The following is a 26,314-nucleotide window of genomic DNA, read 5'->3' as shown; positions in this document are numbered from 1 at the left end:
TACTTATACAACAACTTAAACCCAAAATAAACCAATACAAAGGAACACCTTTATACCTATATTAAAAAATATATAATAAATAATATAAAATTATGTATTCAAACACCTAACACCGCCCTCTACATTCCGACATTCAGTTACACAACCCCTTTCAAACATGTGATCAGCTTCCGGTCTGTTACCTCTTTCTTTGTGAACCTGACGGTGATCGAAGAAGGTCGGAACGTTGTTCGCTCCTCTACGTAAAATATTTTCTCAACCTAAACGAGCCGTTTTTACATATACTCTACCCCTACTATTAATAATTCATTTCAAGATCCCAGTTCCATACATGTATTAAAAATACCAAACGCTAGTATAACTATCGGTACGTATCACACCTACCGTTAAGTTCTTAAGACAATATGCTCCCCAGTATAATTAAAAATCCTAAACTTGCATGCAGAGCTGAAGAGAAACAAACAAGAGCTTCTGAATATCTCTAGTTGTCTCACAAGCCCTTTTTGGGCTTGGTAGATATAATAACCTAAATTACTGTCAAGTTAGTTAGTTAGTTAGAAGCTGAATAACTGTAGTTTTCAAATGTAATATTTACGGCACTGACAACATGTAAAGCTGATCCTGTCTTGAAATGGAACGCTAGAAAGGAATGTTTGACTTTCAATATGGCGGCAGTCAATGAAACAAAATTCTGGAACGTTATGTGCAAGATGTCACATTCTTTCGGATTTCTGTGATCCACTACACTCAGCTACAGAAAAAATGTGCGTTATCAACGCTGTTATATGCACATAAGTACAAATGTGTTAATTGTTTAATTGAGTCCTGAGTTTTATATATCAGTTACTGCCGTTTTCATTTACAGATCAATTGCTTACTTAATAGAAGTTTTTAAAGAACAAATAGTCGGTTAAGGCTGCACTAAATACATTATAGAATGTAAACACATTAAAACTATTTATTGCTTACTAATGTTCTTATATTTTGATCAAATTTTTAAAGTAACAAAACAGCTTAAGAACAATGCTTCTGAATCTTCTTTAGATACAGAACTTTTTAGTACCAGAGTTGATGCATTACTTTCTTCTGACATTTTACAGAAATATGAGTTGTGAGAAACATACATGTTTTATGGGTCTGCCACTGTATTAAAAAACAGAAAGAAACTTAATCAGTGATGGTACTTGGGTTTTTTGGAATAAATGTTGACAGAAACAACTGAACGTATGCACATGCAATGTTTGTGTGTTTATGAAGCAAAAATGAATATATTGAAATTGAAGAACTTAAAACATGATAATTGTGAAAATTTATTTTTATTCACTTGGACAACAATGCTGTATGCATTATAAATAATTTCTCAGTTTTATATAGGAAGCTTAATAAAATTGTAACAATTACAATATAACAACTTCAAAATTGGCAAGCTCTGTAATATATTTCCAACTTACATATTGTATTTTGGCAAGTCTGTATCTTAGAAAGCAAAATAATATATTAAATGTTTTGCAAAACCTCAATAGTACCAAAGCTTAAAGGAAACACTCAGCTAGTCATTATTTTAAAAATACGGCACTTCTTAAATAAGTAAAAAAAGAAATAAAAATGAGCAATAAAATGATTTCTCACAAACATATATAGAAAACAAACCTGAAAATCTAAGACTTTGTTGCCACAGCACAGGATGAACCAAAACCATAGCTCTTAATCAATATAATCAGAAATGGAATGCTTAAAAAAATCATAAAGGAAACAGTATCTATCATTATGATCACAGTTAAGTAGCATCTGTTTATCCTTAGATCTACAATTATCACAAAATACTGATGGAAGGTGATAGTATGTAACAATATCATAATTCAAATTTCTAATAAAACAAGTTATACAGTTCAATAATCCACACTGACTTTAAAATTACATTACAAGTTACTACAACTTCATAAAACTACAAGATTGATAACCACCCTTTTTTCTTAACTTTTGTTGCTGTCTTTTCTTTACTTTGTTCCAATTCATCTTTTTCTTTATTCATTGCCTTTTCTTTACTTTTCGTCTTCTTGAGTTTAGAATTTTTCTTTGCTTTATCTTTTTCCTCAAGGACATCTATAATTATGCAGAGATCATTATGTCATGATTTTATTTTACAAGATGCCTTGGTGTAATAATACATACTGCTATGAGGGAACCTGAAGTATTTTATCTTCACTAAATAACTAGTGTACTGACAAACACAAGTAAGGAACACTAGGTCATCTGAACTACTGTAGCTACACTGAACAGTTTTGTTCTGGTATATAGCATGGATCTTGTTTAGTAGGTCTTACATCTACAGTACACGATGTCGGTTTATATGGAAATTTTTGTATGAAGTAAAACAGACATTTTCCTTACCTGAAGTTTATCTATTTGCATCACCAAAAGCTATTTCCTCATATGCAATTATTATGAAATTTCCTGTGCATATCACAAGCCTTGACCAAACTCCCACCTCTACAAGTTTTTTTTGTGTATTTCACCAGTCTATAACATAATCCTCATAATGCTGTAGCCCTCTACCAATAGGAGGGTGACATAACCTCCACACTCAATAATCCCCATGAACTCTAGCATATGATAAGGACTCACTTTTTAATGAAGTAAACAAAATGCATCAAGAGAGGGGAGAAAAAGTAGAAGGTAACATAGAGAGTTAACTATCTATCTCTAGTACAGTTTCAGGTAAAGAAAATATTAACTTCAGAAAATCTTACCTACCTTCCTGCACCACAAAGAATTGGAATCCCAGACTGAAAATGGTGAAGGGGGTGGGGCTTAACAATTAAACAGCTAAGCTCTTTCTGAAATATTGCACAAAAGGAAAGCCCTTTGGATGTGATTTCCATGTGACCAAGGACCACCTAGTGAAGCAGGGAAAACTCTCCATTCAATGACTTTTACTCTGATAGTAAAGGATATCATGAAAATTCAGTGTTAACATGTGACTAAGGTGGGAAAAAGAAATTGCAGTGTGGCTTTAACCAATTTTCTTTTAGTCGACTACATGCAACTGATAGATAATATTATGATGGATGGAAGGAGCAAATACCCTCATCTACATCCAGAGCAAAGTTTAATTTGCATCCAGCTACACATAATGTCTGGAAACACTGGACGTTGTTTGGTAGGTGTTGTACTAGTGTCTTGTGCTACACTCCCAATCAATTCTCCCTACATCTAAAGAAGGCTTAGGCCCAGCTGGTTTATACTAAGAAGATGGTACCACTTACAGAGAAAACTTTCTACAGTGACTTCCCCAGAAAGAGTGTACGTGTAGGGGAGAACAATGAAAAGTGCATGTGGATCACTGTTATTAAACACAATCACCTGGAACTAGATCCCCAAAGAGAAGCAGTGTAATGGATTACTATAACTAAAGATAACAAGTATGAATTAGGTGTGTAAATGGCCAGATCAATTATACAGATTTACTGTAAAAGTAGTCTTACAAAAACCCTTATTTCAATGGTGGACATAGAGTAGGGGAGGATGGGTTTAACATTGTTAGTACTCCCTTGCTCAATGCAGATTTCAGATATACATTTCCTATAAGGTAACACTGACCACTTAGTGAGATCCAACTGCACCATATATAAGTAAAGTAGTTTTAAGTTCCTTATGTTACATGGGTTTTTGGCCTTTTTTTCTTTGGCAGTGTCATGAAATGTACCAGGATCATACAGAACATACAAAACCAGTGATGGAACTAGAAATTAAAATCAGCAGCTACAACTCATTACACCAGATCCTCTAGGTAGAATGGAAAGAGGCACAAACCACAAGTATATGAAACTGCTCACTGACTTAAGCAAAGGGAGATGAATGTGTTAGATGAAGTACACATACCAGTCTGCAAGCCCTCCTCCAATGACTGATATCAAAAAAAGACAAGTGAAGCAGAGGTATGCCAAATGTAATTGGAAGTGACATTAAAAAGCATTCAAGCCTGCAAGCCCTCCTCCAATGACTGATATCAAAAGAAGACAAATGAAGCAGAGGTATGCCAAATGTAATTGGAAGTGACATTAAAAAGCATTCAGTCTTACTTACCTCAAAAAAAAAAAAAAAAAAGACAAAAACATGTTAGTTAGATGAATCCAATCAAACAAGTAGAAGAAGATAAGACCTTAGAGGAAGAGGTAAGTCATAAGAAGAAACTGTTCAAATGTGATAGCAAAGGACAGCTTTAACTGAACAGCTTTAACATAAAAGATTTTTGGGAATGAAACACTGCAAAGGTATGAACATGTAAATGATGACAACTGCAAGTGTGTAAAAGTATACAACAGTTGATAGAAAGGAACAGTACTAGGCATGAGGCAAAATGTGTAAGTAACACTGCTCATGGAATGACAATTGTCCAAAAGGGCCTATGAAAAAAAAACAAAAAAACAGGTAAAGCACAGGTTCTGAATGTGAATGTTATCCTGATTATTAAAGCAAGAAATTACCATAGTATCAGAAAGGATCAATTTGAGATGACCCAACAAATGTGACCAAAGATTTATACATGTTCTAATATTTGTTAAGAAATAGAAATGGAGTCTAAGCTCCAGAGAAAGTGTTAAAAACTCCTCCTTGCCCTCCAACTGGAAGGAAAGGAATCAGTTCAAAAATACAAGTGAAATGAAGGGGTGGGTTAGAATACCCCAAGTTATGTTGGAGTGACTGAGCCATCATGATAAAGAGTGAAACAAAGGTAAATGAAGAGGCACAATGAGTTCCAAAACATATTCAACAGTCTCCTAGATCTCATTGAAAGAGATGCATGAGTAGAGAGAGGTTGGTCCCCCAAAGCAAGAGAAGGTTATGGTTTACCTTGCATGAGAATCAAGAAGACTTCCAGGAAGATGTCAAATGCAGAGAATTAGAGAGAGAAAATGACAAAGAGAAAGAAGAGGTGGAGTATAGAAAAGCAGGGACAGATCATATGAAAGAACTTGCATAATCCAAGGGTTGCTGATGAAGGGAGATTGCAAGTGTGCAAGGAAGAAAAGGCAGGTATCTACTGTTCCAGGCCCAAGAACCAGTTCAAAAAATGAAATCCTCCAACTGCCAAGGAAGTCCATCTTGTGGGAAGGAGAATGACAAGTAGAAGTGATAAGACATAGACAAGGAGATGGAGATAGGCAAATAAGGTATCCAAGATCTAGTGAGTTAGAAACTAAAGGATTGAAGGTAAACACCTCTAATCCAAGACACCAAAGAATTGGGAACATCCACAAAAACTGGTTCAGTGAGAAAAGAGGTAAGACATGGGTTAAAAAGATAGAAAAGAGAAAGGTGGACAACTGAAAGGAAAGCATTCAAACAGGAGAGATCCCAAGAAAAGAGAAATTACATAAAAATTACAATCAGGAAGAAATAGTATACAAAGTGCTAAAGAAATAAAAATTGGCTTCCCCATCAAAACTACTGGGTTCACAATGCAGATCCTCAAAGAAAGGTGAAGATGTAGCAAAGGAACAGGGTAAAGAAAAGATAGGCAGGTTGCTGGAAATAAAAGACAAAGAAGGAGAAAGGGAAGAGCTATAAGCAGACAGAAAGGATACAAGACAATGAGGTTCAAGAAATATACAACAATCATGATTGGTGGGTTGGTTTGGCAATTTATGGTGCAAAGTAACTAGGCTATCTGCACCAAAGATCTGGTAAAAATTTATAATTACAATAAAATTATTAAAATTCATAAAAAGGAATCAAGGTAAAACAAAACAAAGTTTAATTTTTGAATTAAAAACATAAATAGCATTAAAACCAATTTTTATATCTAGCTTACAGTGGTAAGAGAGAAACTACAGTAATACAAGTTGTAAAGGTCTTTTTGAAGCATAATTTTAATTATTATAACTAGCCAGGATGACTAATGGGTAGTTCAAACAGCAGCTTTAGTCACCTGAAGTTGGCCTTTCCAGTCCTTGTTTCGAGTTATTTGACATTACAGCCATTTTCTAATTTCAAATTGAACTAGTTGCACTTTAATTCTTAAAAAGGAATTACAATAAAAAAGGTCTAATTTATAAATTAAAAACTTAAATAGCATTAAAAACATTAATGGCCTTTGAAAGACTAAAAACATTTGTAAGGTGGACAGTGTCATCATCACCAATGACACTGCCTAACATTAGGGATAAACCTTGGGACAAAACATGTTTAAAATGGTGCCACTGTTGAGGGTCGTAACAAGCAAGACAGTAAAATGTGGCTTATTGTGACATGAGTGTCACACAGACAACACATTGGCACATCAGTCCCAGATAAAAGAAAACAATGAGTTAAAAAACTGTGACCAATGCATAGTCTAGTTAGGACAATTTCCTCTTTCCGATCCTTACAGAAACAAGATGGCCAAAGTCCAATAGAGGGTTTTATTTGGAAAACCTTGTTTTCACGTTGCTCACTCCAAGTTGACAGCAGTGATAGTGCCAGAGCAGACAGATTTAGCTGTGGTGTTGGCAAGCGCATTCCCACAAATACCAACATGGCCTGGTATCCAGAGAAACTGGATAGAAGTAGATGTTAAAGAGAAATGGGCCAGTTGGTTTACAATACCTATGAGAACTGGATGAGAACAAACGTGGAGCAATTCCAGAGCCAGTAGAGAACCGAGCGAGGCAGCATAAATAGTGCAATTTGAGTACTGCTTAGCTTCTATGTGATCCAGGACAAGAAAAATGGCATACAGTTCCACAGAAACCATAGAGGGGATTCTGAGTCCAACCACCGAATCACAACAAACCATGGCAGAGCCCACAGAGTCACCTGATTTTGAACTATCTGTATAAATAGAAATGAAAGGATGGTTTGAAAGATGTTCAGGAAATAACAGATGGTACTTCCAGTCGGGAGTATTTGCTTTTCTCAGATGACTTAGAGAAAGGTCACATTTGGGGATTGTAATAAGCCATGGTGGGATGGGTTGACCAGTGGACACAGCAATGTTATCCAAGGACAGACCCATTCGTCCAACTGTGCCTGGATATGAAGGCCAAAAGGAACCATGCATCCCATTGTTCCTTTTGGCCTTCATATCCAGGCACAGTTGGATGAATGGCAGAGGTGTAGAGGAGGTTCATGAGACTCTGCATATAAGCTCTGGACTGGAGAAGTGTGAAAAGCCCCGATGCAGAGCCGAAATCCCTGATGATGAATGGGGTCTAGCATCTTGAAAGCCGAGGTCCTGGCACAGATAGGCCAGTGACCCATAGTCTAATTTTGATTGAATAAGAGCACAATATATTTTTAGCATAGAACATCGATCCGCTCCCCAAGTGGTGGAAAAGAAAACATGGATGATGTTCAGTGCTCTTGTACATTTGATTCGTAGCTGCTTGATGTGTGGTATAAAGGTGGCCATTTTTATTTATGTGTACATGAATTGGGTGGAGAGCCCTACTGTTTTTGACCACGTTTTTTTTTATTATTTATTCAAGGAAGGTCTGTCGACCTCCATGAATCCTGTCCTGGGTCAATTGGAAAGGTCTGTGTCGTTGGAAGAGGATTTCAGCGACTGAAGGCATGAATGAATGATCATTTTGCATCTTGTGGTGGGAGAAGATAGACCTGAGTAAATGCTTGTACCCGTAACCAAAGGAAGGGATCTTGGGGTTTGCTGGAATGTATGTTAGGAACAGAGGTGGGTGTTGATGTTCATTCATCAACTTTTTTAATCATGTAGGTCAAAAGACTTTTGATATGGTTTGAGAATGATTCTTTTGGAGACACAGAGAGATTCGTCTGTGCTTCCACTGTAGTAGTGGAACAAAGTGTAGCAGCATACGTCCGAGATGAAACGGTGGACAGTAACTTTCGAGCCTCAGGGTAAGTAAGGTTTTGAATTGTCTTCAAACACTAGACCTCTTTTTCTTCCAACCACTTACGGCAAGAATGAAAGTAGGATGAGTGAGAGCCATTGCAATTAATGCAATGAAGGTCTCTTTCACACTCACAGGCATTGTGGTCCTTGCTATCACAATGAGCACACGTCAAGGAACAATGGCATGATGTCTTCAAGTGACTGAACTGCTGACTCTGAAAACATCCGAGAGGGTTTGGAATGTATGGCTGCACCTTGCACTTAAGATAACCTGCTGCCTTAATGGTGATAGGTTGACGTGCTGATGTAAGTGTTAAAAGGAGGAATTTGGTTGGCATCATAATTCCATCTTTGCCCATCTACAGGAATTCAATGCCAATGTGGTGTGTTAGGGTTGAACCCCTCAACCACCAGGACCCTCTTCTCCTCTTCATGAGTCACCAAGCATGACAAACATGTGGGTGGATTTTTAGATCCCAGAGAAGGTAAAATGAAAGAACGGAACCTTCCATGAAAGGTCCCCTCACCACATGCAGGAATCCACACCGAAGATACAATGATCATGATCAAAAGCCACAAAAACAATATGGACAAGGTAGATGTTGATCAATGTGGAGATTAATGAAGTAAAACAACCCAAGAGTAATTACAATATACAGGTGAAAAAGACAATGCCACATACCTGATTTATGAATTTAGCCAACAGAAAAAGTGGAAGTATCTGTTCCTCTTAATGAAAAGAAAAGTCATTAGCAAAGGTTAGGATCTCACTAAATCAACTACAAGCAAAGCAAGTTCCAAAGAAAGCAATGAAACAGAACAAGAAGGAACCTGAACTGGAAATGAAGTAAACAGAAAAGAACCAACCACATGATCATGGTAGTAGAAATATCATGCTTGAAGAATATCAGCAGGTAACATTTTATACCATGGTTCATTAAATCTACACAAGACTGTGGTAATTGAAGTTATAAAGTATCCATGATATTTACAGTTACTTGGCATTGGCTCACTTGAAGAAAAACTTGAAGAATAATATCTGGGCCTCTGAACATATTCCTTTCACGTATTCTTTCTTTTATGTAATACAAAGAATAAATGTGGCGGCTAGAGAAAAGAAAGTGCAGTCAGGAAGACAGGACAGAGTTGCAATGAGGAAAAAAATACCATAGCACTAAATAAAAAAAAGGGGATCAATCAAAATGATTAGCAATTCAAACAACATAAGAAACAAATACGTCTGAACATAAGCAGTGCCAAGGATAGAATGAGTCTATGCTTGTGTGCTGGTGCTCATGGTATTACTGCACACAGAGATTTATCACCCTTGTATTGGTGGATGGCTACAGCATTGTGAAGATTGCTTCATAGTCTAAAGAATTATGTTTAGACACTTGTAGGGATGGAGGTTTGTTCAAAGCTTGTGGTATGCACAGAAAATTCTATGTCAGTTGTGCAAAAATGTAATAGATCTCAGAGGCGCAGAGAGGTTAGTAATGTTTTTCAATATAATTTTCAACCTAAAATACCACAATCAACATATATAAACTCTCAACATTTTACAAACATTAAAAGTCTACTTTACTAAGACATACATTGTTAAGATAAAAAAAATTACTCAGGAGTTAATATTACTGGTATTCTGTCTACTTACAATTTATGAAAACATTATGTTTGACACAAAGAGACCACTTGTACTTGTCTAGTTGAAAAGTACAAGTTAATTACAAGTATTAAGCATGCAAAATTACAGCATGTTGGAAAAACTCACTTTTTTTCTGCTGCAATTTCTCCTGGATACTTTGGTCTTCCTGAATTTCTCTGAAACCAAATGACAAAATCAGTTAACACTGTGCTAATATTTAGAACAAAGGGAACAAGAAGTTGTTTAAACAAATAAAAAATAAAACAATAGATAGGTAATTTTTAAGTTCTCAAGCAAACACATTTACACAATAGCAGTACAACATACATTTGTAGACATAAAAGAACAGTAAACTAATAAAAATACATATTTAATTAATAATTACATTGAAAATAGTTAAATACTAAGCGTGAAATTCTAAATAGTTACAATAATATATAATTTCAATTATAAAACATCAAATTAAAAAGCAAAGATTACTGTAGGTTTCACAAATACTTCATTCACTATGATCATGATTTTGGCAATAACAGAAAATCATAGCCATAATAAATGCAATATTTAGAAAACATACAACTGTTTTTGTTTTCTTAAATTCTGTAACTATGGAATTTCACCTTGAACTGAGAGTATCAAATAATTAATTATTAAGTGCCTGCAATAAATAGTGAAACACAACTGTACTTTAGGTGAATTTAGTTGTCATGTAATAAACAAAAACAACAACTACAATAAGAGTTCTATAAGTTCTAAAGATAATAAATTAAAATTCTAAATAAACTAAAAACACAAACTGCAAAGAAATTGACAAAAGTAAGGTGAATGGAAAATTTCAAAAATTAACCCAAACATACAAACTTGTACGGGAAATCATAAATATGGAAGATGTATAGAGTTTCTATGTAACTAAATCATTTCAGCTGAAAAAGATAAGACAGAATGTTCATTTAAATTGCTGTAATATTAAAAAATTAGAGTTACTTTGTATATTGCACTTCCTGACAAACAAGTGAAATATTAGCTTTTCGTACAATTAAATATTGTGATAATAACATGATCACTAATAAATTTAAATTGACTTCTTGACTAGTTACAAGAACAAGTTCTAGACATCCTGATAATGTAGTAGTTTTGCTTCATTCTTACATTTGACGATTTATTTCAATGCACTCTACAATTTCATTCCTCTGTTCAACAACATCAAGTAATTTTTGAAGCAATTCTTCTTCATGCTTTTTGTCAAGTTCACTTCTGGATGCAACTAAAAGAAAATAAACAACCATCTTTAAAATAAATTTTTTGTGGTTACAGTCTTTTAATTTATACAATTATAGTAACTAATGGTGACTATGTTAACAGATTGTTTTGTGCTAATGTAATTAGTAAAATTAATACCTCTGACATCTGTTTAAATTGTAAGTTGTGAAATTCAAGTTCTACAAAAGTTGACAGTTTCTGTTATGACATAAACTAAATTTAGTCATGTGTTGTGTAGTTAGATCTCACAGAGTGATTTCATCACTTCTTGTAATACATGCGATTTGTACCACGTATGCAATTTGTTCAGTAATTCTAGAAAAATATAATTTTTAAAACATACCAATGTGATGTGTTACACTATGGACTTCTGAGTGCTTTGTAGAAAAAAGGTACTTATGTAGCATTAAAATATTGACAGTAGTGCCTACAGATGGTATGATTAAAAAACATTACATTTTATAAAATACTAAGCTATTTTGACAATCTTTCTAGAAAGAAGGCTGATTTTATTTTGATTATTTGGAATTAATGGGTTATGAGTACTCTGAACACCATGAATATCAAAACTTAGTTTCTAGCAGTGTGAGTCCACAGACATACTGTTGTGCCACTGGAGAGCCTAGAAGAAAGAATTTAGTATAAGGATATAAAAGCCAATTTTTTTGCAGCATTTTGTCAGGAATTAATTTTTATAGCACACATTTTTTTAATTAAAATGATTTTATAAGACAGTAGCTGAAGCATATAAAAGTTACATTTATATTGCATTACATGCCACATAGTGAAACAAACAAACCAGTAGCTAATACTAGATTTGTTCCCTTATTCAGGTTTGCTTCATTTATCACCACTGGTCACTAGCATTATGAAAACACTATTTAGTACCATGACTGTCCAAGAGTAATTTTAATCACTTGAAAGATGAGAAAAGAAATTATTTTTTAAGATTTTATATATACATATTTCAATAACCAAAAAATCATAAAATACTTCATTGATACCACAGATTTTCATTATAACTCATCAAGGTTATTAACTAAGTTGTACTTAAGTCTAAAAATACAAAATTTTGAATAGCCTAAAGATTCAAATTACCAGCATGAAAGTTTGCCTCAAAAGAAAAAACAAAGACACCACTATATTTCAAAATGGCTGAGAAATCACTAAGGGGACATCCTGAGCTTCAAACTGGTTATTCACATCATATATAAAAGTAAATAAATACTCTTCAAAAAAAAACACAAAAGGCAAAATTTGAGACAAATTGTTAGCAAATTTATTCTGGGTAATTCTGTATGACATGTGTGAAACTTTGCACATTCACTGCTGAAAATCCAAAGTCTGCAAAGGCGAAGTCCACGCTCACTAGGTGAAGTTTAACGTCAATAACGAGTATGCCCCCGTGAGCATCAATAACCGCTTGGCATCTCCTGCCCATGGAAGCGATGAGATGATGAATCACATCCTGTGGAATGGCTGTCCACTCAGCCTGCAAAGCTGCTGCAAGCTGAGGTAGAGACTGCGGTTGAGGTTGTTGCCGTCACAGACGTTGGTCCAACTCATCCCAAAGATGTTCGATGGGGTTTAAATCTGGTGATCTGGAGGGCCAGGGAAGAACGTTTATGTTGTGGTGTCTCAAGAAGACAGTGGCGAGTCGGGCTGTGTGAGGACGGGCGTTGTCATGTTGAAAAACGTCGTTGATGTTCACCATGATGGGTTGCACATGGGGCCTAAGAATCTCGTCGACATATTGTTGAGCCGTAAGATTCCCTCGAATGTGCAAAAGGTCTGTTCTGGCATTGTAGGCAATGGCAGCCCACATCATGATGCTGCCACCACCGAATCTGTCAACATCCTGCACACAGTTTGCTGCAAAACGTTCACCTCGGCGACGGTAAACATGGGTCCTTCCATCCTGCCTACGAAGCATAAAATGTGATTCATCGCTGAACCAAACATGCCTCCATCGTCGATGAGGCCATACCTGATGTGCCAGAGTCCACTGCAGCCGTGCTTGACGATGTTGCTGGGTAAGGATGATGCCTCTGATTGGACGTCGAGGTCGGATTCCTGCATCTCATAAACGGTTGTGTACGGTCTGATTGGAAATCCTACGCAGCTCTGGTATGGTTGAGGCAGTAGACGTCGCAGTGGTGGTCCTATCCCGAAGGTGACGTAACCGAATGTAGCGATCTTGTGCGGGCGTGGTCACACGAGGTCTGCCAGATCGTGGACGTCAGGAGTTGATCCATGTTGTTGGTGACGATTCCATAGCCTTGTGATGGTGCTTGGGTGGACATTCACAGCTCTGGCAACATCTGATTGAGATTCGCCTGCTTCCAAGCGACCAATGGCATTGTTGCGTTGTGCTTAAGTCAGTCTTGGCGTAACTGTATTGCGTGTCGGTGGCTTAACACTGAGCTATGGAAACCGAGAACCCGTCACTTTTATAGGGATTTTGCACATGTTGCACTTGCAGAACATGCAGATCTCTCAAACAAATTTATTGAACACGAATGCATTTTGGTGAAAAATCCAATGTTTTCCTCCGTTTTCAAAGTGCACAACTGTTATTGTCATTTTGTTCTGACAATCAGTGCCTTAACACGTGTAACATCACATACTCCAAGCTTGTAACGTTATCACATATATTTCTCTTCAAAATAAAAAACATATCCCTTTTGCGTTTCTTGTTTTGAAGAGTATATATGAGGGACAATCTCCAAAATGGGAAGAGATGAGTAGGGACAACTGTGTTTGATTCACTAAATACAGTGTTAGCTCAAGAAAAAAAAAGTAATTATTTTATATTCTAGTTTGTTAATGTTAGTAATTTTAAATTTTAATCCATAAAAAACTATACACCTTGTATTTTGACATCACAAACATTTAATTTGAACCAGTGCTACATTCATCATACCACATGACACACAAAAATCAATTTTTAGGTATGTTTAATATTTACTTTTAAATAAAAATTAAATAGTGTATAACAAGAAAATTTTAATTATAATCTACAATTTGAAATAAAACATAGAAAGATAAATTCATAAAATAGTAGTTCAATAAAAGTTTGAATTCAAATCAACAAACGAGATGACATGATCTTTGACCTATGACTCTTTGCAACAGGGTTAATGCATCGTATCCTATTTCCTTATTCAGGTTTGTTTCATCTATCATTATTCAAAATGTGATAAGTTTTCAAACTTTTGTTACCTTTTTGAAGTTTCTCTAGTTATTTCACAAATCTGTTATAAATTATGTCTCTAATGAGTAAAATAATACCTCAACATTCAAAAATTCAAATCTGAATACACATTGAATGTTTTTGGAGAATTTTTATATTTTTTTACAAACCAAAGCTGATTTTTTCAAACCTTCTACTTGGGAGTTTTCTAATAATCTCATGTTTATTGTAGAGTTTTATAGTAATTATATTGACCAAAATGGCAAAGAAATGAAAAGGGCAGATGAAAAATTATTTACAATACTTACCTTGTACCTCAAGTATATTTATATAAAAACATTATCAAATTGTTTTTCTGAATCATAATTTGCTTAAACTATTTATGATTACAACAATTTGCTTACAAAAATGAAAACAAATTTCTGTATTAGCATTGTACAAGTCTTTGAATCATTTATTCATAATTATGAAAAATATTTTATACAACTACATAGAATTATATTCATTGTTTGTTTTGAAGTTTGCACAAAGGTACATGAGAGCTATTTGCACTAGTTATCCCCAATTTGGCAGTAAAATACTAGAGGGAAGGCAACTAGTCATCGCCACCCACCAACTCTTGGGCTACTTTTTTTTTTATCAACAAATAGTGAGTTTGACCATCACATTATAACATCTCTACGACTGAAAGGGCGAGGATGTTTGGTGTGAAGGGGATTCGAACCTGCAACCTTCAAATTGCAAATGAAGTGCCCTAACCACCTGGCTGGGTTGTATTAATAATCACTTCTTATACATATTATGCATACACATATACAACTTTGCTTGAATAATGTTAACACTCTCTACAATTCCAAAAACAGGACAATTTTTATGGCCATATCATTACTTTTCTCTGATCAAACAAACACAGTTTTAAATAATGGTGACAAGGTTTTCAAGAAAAAAAGAATGAAAAAGAATTACTCATTCTTAGGGTAGCCTTGAGAAAACCAAAACACAACAGAAACTATAAACTACTGGAAGCTTCATAATAACTTGAAGACTTACTCGATTTATTCATATGACATCGTATCTGAAACTCAAGTTCTACCTGTTCTTCTTCTAGTTTCTGAGAGCGCATACTACAATGAGAAATGTTTCATTTTTAAAATAAGAACATGATAGAGTAAAAGCTAACAGAAAAAAAATATTCAGTGTATTGTTCTAAGAACTATATTAAATCTCTATGCATCATATCTAATGCTACTCAAACAAGAAAATGTATAGAGAAGGAAAAATACTGAACTGAACCGAAGTTCTCTAATCAAGCTTCAAAATATTGAACACTAATACAGAAAACAAACAATACTTTCTATATGTTAAATAGTACTCTTTGACATATGTGCAGATTTACAGTTACAGCAAATGAAAACCTAAATAACCAACATGAAAGAAAACAGTTTTCAAGAAAACCGTGTTTGAAAATTGTAAATTATTGGTTTGAGAATATGGTCAGTTTTTAATAAAACTGCAATTAAGTTTTCAAATTACTGATTTTGGATGATAGCCAGTTTTTACAAAAGCTGCATTTGAAAATTTAAACTATCAGTTTGAGAGGACAGCTAGTTTACATAAAAGTTGCATTTGAAAATTTTTAAAGGAAACAATGCTTATACCTCCAGATGTTTTTATCAGAATTCTCCCAATAAAACATGCTTAATGCACATTCCAAAAATCTTTGGTATTTCCTAAAAATACTCATAAAAGTGATGTTTTTGAAACATTATTTAAAACTAGCAAAAATATATGCATATAAAGGGTGTTTGAAAATTCACTGTGCAGTTTTGTAATCATATTTTATTCAGTCTATTTCAAGCCAGCAACTGATAGTGGTGTCTTGAAACCAAATCCAGGTCTGTATTGATGCCAACATTGTTTATAATTGTCATTCATATTTACCTCCTGTATTCTATATTGAAACATGTCTGTTATATATTTATTAAGTGCACAGTGACTTTCTTAACACCCTGTATATTTAAATACACCCAATTTATTCAATTACAAAGCAGACATAAAAATTATCTCAGTCATCAGTAATGGAAAGATAAAGAAAAAAATTGTTTAGCTTAACCAAGAATAGGCAGATATGAAAAAAAGTGAATTCAGCTTAGTCACAAGTTCAAATTAGATTTGGCAAACACATACAAGTGCAAAAAAATTGTCTTTCTCGAGCAAAATCAGATAAAGACATACACACACAGAGTAACTTGTTATGAACAAGATTAGAAAGTTACAATAAAGTTAATCTGTTCAGATTAGCCACTAATCTAAATAAAAAAATAAAGCAAGGTGTAATCATCTGCATTTAAAACCTAAAAAATATAAAAGAATTACATAAGTTCAGTCTAGAAAATAAAATGAAAGACATACAGGTACACAAGTTCAGCCTGGCGACGGAAGAGAGCATTCTTGAGATTGACGAGCTCAAAAAGTTCCAGAATGAGTTCTTCTATTGCAGATTCAGGTTCTGTATGGAGGTTTAAGTTACTTAAAAGAAAGCTCACAATATATAAAAACAAACCTAACACAAACCAATTTCTATTGTTGTTGTTGCTTTTTTATAATCGTATAGAAACATTTAATCACAGATAATATTAAAAAAAAGAAGAACACTGAGACATATGACTTCAGTCTGTGGTAATGTTTCACTCTTTAATAATAAAAGTCACAATCTTCAGCTATTAAAATTAAGTGAAAACAGATCTTTTTATTAGACTGAACATGCAACTGTTACAATGAGTTTAATATATTTAATGCTTTCACACAATACTAACATATTTAATGGACTACACAGATCATGAAGCATTGCATTGTGAATTTAAATATAGTAGCTACTGATTCAGAGGGAGACTGAATGAGTTCATGCTGATGAAACAAGTTACACAGAAAAACATTAAAAGAAACACAACATAAAAAGTTTTAAAATATAAGTTTGTACATTAGCAATACATAAAATGACCACAAGCCAGACTTGAGATACTATTTAAAAAATAATACTTGTGAAATTGCAACATTTGTATTAGAGCTTTCCACCAATGGTAATGGTATAAGCAGTTCACACAGATAACTTTTGATATCATATTCAGAAACAAGAGTTTGCATTTTGAATTAGTAATACGATTTAGCAAAAATACTAACACTTTCAAGAAATAATTAGATGTTAAAAAAGTTTTGGTAAGTTTAGTTAATGTTTTAGAAAATTAAGATTTGATAGCAACTGAGTAATAAACAGTACCACATAACATTTTTTGGTTCAAAAGCACTGAAAGAAAATTTGAAATAAATAGAACTAATAACAAAAAAACAAATTTTGGTTAAAATTTGGCACTTATTATTTTGTATTATGTTAAGAACTGTGTAGGTTTTAAGCTAATAATGTACATCTCAGATCTGAAATAATAAGACTAGTTTTCATAAGAAAAATAAAAAATGGAGAGAGAAGAATCAATATACTTTTAAGGAAAAGTAAAACACAGAAGTACATGTGTAACTAAATTATCAAGTCTGTTACATAAAAATGTATTCTGAAAATGCATAATCTGGGAAAGTTAAATCATAGACGTTACTTATTTCTTGGTAAAAGACTGCATTGACAATACTAAGTCTGAAGAAAGCTAAAACAGAAAGATTACTAAGTTATAGAGATTTTTCTACTAATAATTAATTAAATGGAATGGTTAAGCACAAAACCTAGTACTGACAGAGAGCAGGTTAACTAGGTTTTAATAAGAATAATGTTCTCAATACCATGCAACTGTTGATGTGTTCACTTCTGTAATATCTATAATAATGATCATACATCATCATCCATAAGCCACATTATAACAAATTCCTGCAAAAGATTATGAGGTGAATCCTATCCACCTTGACAAATTTTTTCAGACCTTTTCCTACAAACACATATTGGTTCCCAAGTCCACTTTTAAGTATAAAAGTACATTGGAGTTGCATTAGGATACATAACAGATATATAGTCATATAGTAATACTGTGATACCAGTTTAATGTCACCTTTCTGACAAAAACTGTTCTAAGTTTAGAAATGTGACTGGAAATTTATCAGCTTTTGCCAACTTCAAATTTTCATTTGTTATTTTGTTCATAATAATAAGAGATTTGCCTAGTTTCATTGGAATGGCTTCTCAGATCAGAGTTATCTTTCATAAACATAAGTGCCACTTTTTATGTGATGACATTGCTCCAAACTAGGCATTAGGGGTTTAGTTTCAGAGCCTTTAGTTGTCCCAAATAATCTATTGTACAAGCCCTTCTATTAATATGGAAAACAAAGAAGGTTCCTATTCTGACAGTGTAGTGTCATTTGGCAGCTATAGTGTTTAAAAAGGTAGCTGTATTATTAAATTGTCATAAGTTTGTTATGAACCAAATATATAGCTGTTGAACATGTCACCTTTGGTGTCACACTTCACATCTGCAGTAGTATGTCATTGCATCAGTACTTGAAAATCAATCAAATATATATGACAAACTGCTTATAGAAAAAACATAAGATATTAATTGTGATTTCTTGTTGAAGAATATTAAACAGTGTATATAATTTATAAAAAAAACAAAAAACTTTTTACTCTCTAGGAATATCTGCATTTTCTAACAAACAAGCATACCTGACTTGTGATTTCTAATCTTCATCTCAATTTCACGACCAATTTTTTCAAGTTTATCTTGCTGAAGGTCAATGGCCTTCATTTCTGTTTGAATTTCCTCCATTGGAATCTTTTGGACCTAATAAAACACCAATAAAGTTATCATGTTAATTAGAAATATATATGTACATGATATAGAAAACTGAATTATATGTACTTATGTCTCAAAAATGCTTGAAATATTATTGAAAATTATTATTTTGTTAGCTAATAATTCTTATGCCCTAAAATAATACATATGTTTTAGCTATAAGTTGAATATTTTGAGGTGCACCAAGTTATCTTCAATAACACTGCATGAATTAAATTATGAGTTCTGTAATCTACTACCATAATATCAGGTTATAAACAATATATTTACTACAGACCATGCTAGTTAACACGTCATAATGTCTACATCCAAAAATTATTTCAAACTAAACTCATACATGTATTCATCAGTTGACTAGAAAAAGATCAGTGGCAAATAACACTGTTCTTTAACCATAAATTTAGTGCCAAAACTTAACTAAGATTCCCATTATAAAGTAAAATTCTGAAATTGTACTTCTCTCCAGTCTCAAGATTAACCATCCCAATTTGGTGCTACCTCTGCATACAAATGTTTTCATTATGCAGGCTACAAGCCTTCCACACTCTCCTACTGGAACCAAACTATTCCAACATTTCTCTCATGTAAATCATCATGCATCACTACTCCACCAATAGGAGCATAGTACACTAATTCGATGCATGTGACTCCTCCTACGCACCTTTACCAAACTATTATTTCTTGTTTTGCAGAGCTTGTGCTCAAATGTCTTTCTTTTTTGTCATGAATAGTGCTTTACAATTAATTATTTATCAAAGTGATTTCAATTTAATATACTAAAGAATGTTTGAGCAGTCCAGTGCACTTATCCTTATTCTGGTTGCACTTAATTTTACATAAAGCACTTTTCTCAACTGCTACAACTGAAATTCATGTCATCACTTTCAGTGTCTCACATTTGACAGGTACTTCACCACAGGTTTCAGGTACTGGCAACTTGTCATCATTTTATTCACATGGTGATTGAAAGTTACTTGACTCAACTTTTATCTCCAGAACTCCCCCCACTCCTCCCAAATGTGTAGAACCAGGGCAGGCTGATAAGGACTTTGACCATATATATCCAACCCCCAAATTTGCTGTGCCTTCTCATGCCCCACCTAAGGATTCTATTTTGCCCTACATGTTTTGTTTTCCTTTTACTTTTCCTCGAGTGTGAAGTTTTGTCTTATCTTCTTTATATTATGACTCACATCCTCCGTTACTGCATGACTATACATCTGACCCTATTTGGTTTTTCCCCATCTCTTAACATTTGGGTTCACGTTGACCAATTTGCCTCTCAGTTGGGTGATGGTGTTAGTATGCCTCATCCCTCACAGGATATCAATCACTATGCTTTAGCATATCATTGGGCTGACTGTCCACATCTCGACCAACAACAGTTGGGTTCAGTTTTACCTGTTTGTGGTGTGGGTCCCAAACCCCACATTAGTCTCATCTGTGCCTAACACTCCCACCTCTGTCTTACCCTCATGACTTTTTTGAAATACCTTTCTATTGTTCATCTGCTGTCTAATGATCTGCACAGAAATCCTAAGAGATTTGCTGGTAATATCACCTCCCCAATGACCTCCACATTGGCTTGTTTGTCATCATTGGCTCTACTTTTGTTAATATGGTTCATCTATTGTTGGAACCTTTTAGGTCTTATCTTAAACTCATTTACATGCTTCTTTTCTTCAGAATTTGCATATAATTTCATACTTATGATGTTTCATCTTTGATACAATCCCGGATTCCCTAGAGTCTTAAGTGGTATCTACCCAACAACAATCTACCCTTTCACATCCAGTTACCTGTTCATCTCAGTCAGAACTTCCAGTTTCCTATCTTTCATCTTCCCAACCCTTACTTTCCCCTCCTTGAGGTGCCATGGTTCATCATTGACTTAATATCACACAATATGACACCAACAATTCCAGTGACTTCCTGGTGGGTTTGGGTCCTGTGGAAGCTCAACTTGTGACCTTTGTTTACTGGTGACATACTTTCACCACCGATGTTTTGATTCTTCCGGCTCATTCTGAATAGGAGTCGGCCAGTCATACTCTTCAGCTCCTTCTCAAAACTGTGTGGATGGGTTGGTTAATCAAATTGGAGAAGCCCTTCCTACATCCTACTCAATATCTTGTACATTTAAGTGTCATTATTAACATTCACCTCAATCAGGCACAACCTTCTCCTCTACAGCTCTGTTCTATAGAATTGTCAGTTTGCTATGCACTGTTTGCTCATTTACTTTCTGAATGCAAGGTTCTGTCGTTTTTGATGATGTGGTCTTCTATGACATCTCTCATCCTCCTCCACCAAGCACACATGCAATCCCTTCAGTGGACTTTGCACGATCAATAGAACTGTGCTTGGGATCCCTTGATGCTCCCATTACCATTCCTCCTGCCCTTGAAGATGATTTACTTTGGCAGTTGGAAAAGCCACTCACAGCAGTAAGTATCCCACTATCTCCTCCTCATCCATACTTAAATCTGTTTATGGACACATTCCTTTAGGGCTAAGGGTGTGCAAGACATCTACCAGAATGCTTCAATTCATTGGTGGTCTGTCAATAAATGGCCATGTGTTGAGCTTTGGATCACTATCTTCTCCTTGTCAGACATTTTTTAGTGATGATTTATTCTGGCAGTACAACAGTGGTGGCTTATATCAATCACCAAGGTGGTACCCAGTCAAGATCACTCCATTTTTCTGCTCTTCTTGACCAGGATGTTAATATCGTACTCCATTCACTTACTTTATCTCTGTTTGAAACCTATTTCTTCTTGTTCTTTGGTTCACTTCTCAATTAAGACATATTTCCTTCTCCTTTTAGCCTGTGGATGTTGGCAATCTGGCTTGTTTGCTATCAACATTACATGCAACTTTACCGTCATACCTATATTAGCCTTTATCCAGAATGATCTTTCCTTCCCAAAACCTTGGCAGCTCAGAAGAGTAATTCCTCCTTCTCTCCTATATCCCTTTCCTCTATTTATCTTCTCTTCTCCCTTTCAGATCTGTATACACTTCTATGTCTTGTGCATGCCCTTCATTGTTGTATTGCTGACATGGCTTCTTTTGATGGTTCCTGTCTCTTTATCCCAGGGCAACCCTCTTCATCCAGAGATGTCTGGATGTTGATTGGTTCAGTTGGCTTATTCCTCTTTGTCCCCTTCTCACCATATTTCTGTGTTACCTTTCATCAAATTAAACACCTAACCTTTTCTCTCACTTCTCATTTTCTTGGTATTTGAAAGACATCCTGTAACTTGGCATGTGGCCCAACTCAAACATATTAATATCCCTTTATTTACATCATACTGTAGTTTTGGCTTGTTCTGGTTTTTGTCTTCCATCTGTGGTTGCAGTTTAGACTTCAGTGTGTCTCTGACAATGGGTAAATCTCTATTAATGCTTTCTTTTCTTTCAGGGACCCATTCTTCATATGTGATGAGTAGTACCTGACAAAGCATTCTTTAAAACTAAATCTGAACTGTACATTACGTTGATTAGAGATTTCCTTTCCGTGGCTTCACACACTCACCTCTGAACTGAGGTGTTTCACAAGATCAAATGTAGGTGAATAATCTTGTTGTATTTGCTTCACAAATATGCCAGTTCAGGACCATATCACTCATGAATTAACTTCAAGGGTAAAGCAGAAGGGGATAGTTGTCCATTTCTGCCATGCCTTGATTGAATAAATCAATGTTTGCTTTTCAAAATAGGGTTTCATGATCATCCATTGTACCATCTCAGGTGATGACATTCCTCCAAACTCTCCAATGCATTTTCACCTCCCTCTTCTTCTAGTGGAATATGAGAGTCCTTGCCAATAACCAGTTCCAAGCTTCTAGGGTGGTTAATCATAAAAGCACTGTTCTGAATGGGTTCTAAAAAAATGGCTATACCCATTCAGTCAAGAATAGGGCAGTGGTATTCTGTTGATGTAGATGAGATTAGGCCTCCAAAAGAGTTAATCCATTACCTTGCTGAATGATGTGGCCTCCTAATACTGTTTACACAAACACTGGAATTGAGCCATTGAAAATGCAGTTTGCCTCTTCAATTGAGAGCCCTTGTCCTACTGCCATGTGGATGTTTGTACTCCAGGGCCTGATTGAATTTAGAGTGAACCAATAAATATGTCTTCACACAGGTTTTTGGGTTGTCTACCTTCCTCCCTTGATTCAATCCACTTCTGTTGTGAATCACAGTGGTGGTATGCAAGATTGTTTGGATTCTACCTTTGCCTATTCTTCATTCTCTTTCCTCTCACAGGGATGTTATTGACATTTGGAGGTTTCATGGTTGAGGGGGTTTGATTGCATGTGATACACTTCTTCTCAATACCAGCTGTCATATTCCTGGATTGACAGCTCAGAGTTAATCTTGCATCAAACCCAAGAGTCAGTTTTGGTTTTTAATTCCCTGATTATTGTGTTTGAGGTGAAGATGGTATGAACCTCAGCCTATCTTTGTATGGATGTTGGTGTCCCACTAGGAGGTTTTGGATATTGTTGACTTCCTGATTACGGTCCACCTCACCCTAGTTACTTTACACCCAAGGGTGCATCCTTGTTTACCCACTTTTCTCACTGTAGGATTGAGTTACAATATCTTTCTCTGGTTAGGATCACTTTCCTACCACATTCTCTCCCCCTCGGATGTGCTCCTTTCATTTTCCACCATAATATTTTACACATTCTACATATGGGCAGAGAGTATACCTGGTCAGAAATGGTGCAGATCTAACTCTCTTATATTGGAGGTATCCATCATATGCTTTTGATGGGAGTACATCTATTCTTCCTTTGTACCAGTCCCTCCTCCTTATCAATGTGAGATGAGGGAAGTATCAGTTTGGAAGTTATAATTTTCCTATATTGAAAATGCATTTTTGATAGGTATTTCCCTCTTTTTACACTTCTCCCCCTTCTTTCTCATTCAATTCCAGTGCTTTGGTCATTTGCCAAACTTTAAAGTGATAGTTTGATAGAGGTGCAGTGAGGGAGTTACATGCACCACGTGAGTGTACTATGCTCCTACTGGTGGAATAGTGAAGCAAGATGATTTTCATGAGAGACATGCTGAAATCACTTTATTAAATAGTGGTGTGGTGTGGAAGGTTTGCAGTATGTGTAATAAAAAGGTTCACAAAAACAGGGCATCACCAAATGGGAATAGCTAACCTTGTGAGAAGAGGAAAGTATCTGTCAGAAATACATTTTTTAGTACATGAAAATTATAACTTTTGCAATTAGCTATAAGTGGGTTAATAATTTATTGCTAAACAATTTTTACGATGTATATATGTTACTAAGATTTTTAAAGGAATTTTTCCCTAGAATTTATTATATTTGTTATTTTTCATTATTATAAATCAACACTTGTAGAGCAAATTTATTAATTTATTAATATCTGACTATTACCATTTAGATGTACTAAGACACAGAAAATTCTTGGCAAATATCATAAATTTGATACACATTATCATTTAATTAGCTGCAAAATTAAAATTTCTGGTTATTTGAAATAGAAATATGTTACATAATAAAAGAGACTTGTCTGAAATAAATTATAATACACATAACATAATAAATTGTGGGCTCATGTCTGAATTCTCAATCACAGAGAAAATTCAATAAAAATTCAAATCATAATTCAATTTATATTTATCAATACCAACAAGATTTGAATGTCTGATTATCAAGGTTTCCTTAAATCACCCTCCTTCAAACTAGAAAAATATAACAAAAGTGAATTTCTTAAAATTGCCAAAATTTTAGAATGAGAGGTTAAAAATTCAATGAGAAAAATGATTTAAAAAAATATATTGTTGAAATATTAGTTGATGGTGATTTGTTCTCTGAGGAAGCATTAATGGAATACTTTAGTGCCTCCACCAGCCAATCAGAGTTCAGTCAGAAAGATAAGTTAGAAATCCAATTAAAACTCAAACAAATCGAGCTTGAACAAGCCCACATTGAAGTCCAAAAAAGAGCAAACCTGTATTGAGGCCATTAAAGAGAAAATTCAAGCCCGTATCAAAGCTAAGAGAGTAAACATCTCGTAGCCAAACAAGCCATATTGAGTACAAAAACAAAATTAGGCTGAAAGAAATGTAAATTAGACTCAACTCTGATCTTTCAAGGCAAAATAACAACTTTGAACTCAATCAGTATATTAAAGTACCACCGTTTAATGAAAATGAAGTTGATAAATATTTCCAACATTTTGAGAAAGTTGCCCAAACCATGGAATAGTCCACTGAAAAATGGTCATTATTGTTACAAAGTGTTTTGACTGGCAAAGCACAATAAGCTTATGCTGCTCTCCCTCTCTAAAAGATTGTACAGATTATGATAATGTTAAAGCGACTATCCTCAAAGCATAAAAGTTAGTACCAGAGGCTTATTACCAAAATTTTGAGGTTATTGCAAGCAAGAAGACCAAACATATAGAATTTGCCCATGAAAAAGAGATTTATTTTGATCAATGGCATAATTCTATGCATATTGGCAAATGTTTTGAAAACTAAGACAACTATGAATAATTGAGGAATTTAAATGCTATACAAGTAACAATATCAAAACTCAGATGAAAAGAAAGTTGAAACACTAGAGGAAGCAGCTGCTCTTTCCAATTATTACATTTTAACATATAAAACAACTTTCTGTAAAAAGAAATTCCTGCCATCTCAGTAAAAACTTGTACCTGTTCAACCCACTAAATTTAAGGATTCTTAAAAAAAATCCAGCTCTTCTAGTTTAAAATCTTCAGTCAAGATAAAAATTTATTAAAGATGGCAAACATCACAAATTTGATACATTTAATTAAGTGCTAAATTAAAATCAAAATTTCCAGTTATTTGAAATAGTAATACATAACATAATAAATTGGAGACTTGTCCAAAATAAATAATATGTAGCATAATCCATTTTTTACATTTCTAGCTAGTAAGACTGAACCAAGACCCGGTCTTGCTACGAGTTCACTACAAACTGAGCGAAAGGATAAATTCACTAGCAATAGCTAGTAAGGCACTTTTTAACAACACAAACTTCCCCATTAACCTTATATAGGAGTCAAGGGATGGTCTCCCATTGGCTGCCAGTTTCCCAGTGGTAATCAACCAAGTCTCTACCAAACAGAACTAAATGATTAATCAATTAACACAATCATAAACATAACAAATTTAAAATTTAAGCCATCCTGTAGGAAGAACAGAATCATGCATCTTCTAATCCCTGTATGGGTGAGAAATAAATATTTGTGAAGTAGACTTTGTAACATTGAAATTAATAAACTATTCACCCTAAAAAGTAATCAAAAGCAAAAACACAATTGAGTCATAGAAGGACACAAAGATTGTAATCTATCATGACAATGCCATTGCACTAATTTGATTGTGCTAATAATCCATTACTCTATCAATATCCTTGGAACAAGTCAAGTGTGAAATGTAATCTGGCAACTTCAGAATGGAAAATTGATGGCTTGGCTTAATCTAGACGATGTTTCAAAAAGGAACTACTAGCAGAATATTACATTTGGTATATCAGATTTTGCAA

The 26,314-nt window shown here is 34.5% G+C and overlaps 1 protein-coding gene across 6 annotated transcripts in view; it reads right to left on the bottom strand.

The window, feature by feature from the left end:
• Positions 1-1,297: 1,297 nt before the first annotated feature.
• The window catches only part of LOC143235156 (uncharacterized), an 80,188-nt gene continuing 55,171 nt past the window's right edge, over positions 1,298-26,314 (bottom strand). For 5 of the 6 annotated variants that reach the window (XM_076473035.1, XM_076473033.1, XM_076473034.1 and 2 more), the window contains 6 exons: positions 18,614-18,731; positions 16,360-16,456; positions 14,998-15,071; positions 10,644-10,758; positions 9,624-9,673; positions 1,298-2,103 (listed from right to left, as the gene is read on the bottom strand). In XM_076473035.1, the coding sequence (XP_076329150.1) occupies positions 1,946-2,103; positions 9,624-9,673; positions 10,644-10,758; positions 14,998-15,071; positions 16,360-16,456; positions 18,614-18,731 (612 nt within the window). In that variant the 3' untranslated portion in view covers positions 1,298-1,945. Of the gene's footprint in view, positions 2,104-9,623; positions 9,674-10,643; positions 10,759-11,261; positions 11,377-14,997; positions 15,072-16,359; positions 16,457-18,613; positions 18,732-26,314 lie in introns of those variants that run through there. The other variant, XM_076473036.1, reaches the window with a different exon arrangement.

The sequence above is a fragment of the Tachypleus tridentatus genome, chromosome 12, assembly GCF_004210375.1.
Source record: "Tachypleus tridentatus isolate NWPU-2018 chromosome 12, ASM421037v1, whole genome shotgun sequence".
Taxonomy (NCBI): domain Eukaryota; kingdom Metazoa; phylum Arthropoda; class Merostomata; order Xiphosura; family Limulidae; genus Tachypleus; species Tachypleus tridentatus.
Note: the sequence above shows the minus strand (reverse complement) of the source record. Positions and strands in the feature narration are given on the sequence as shown.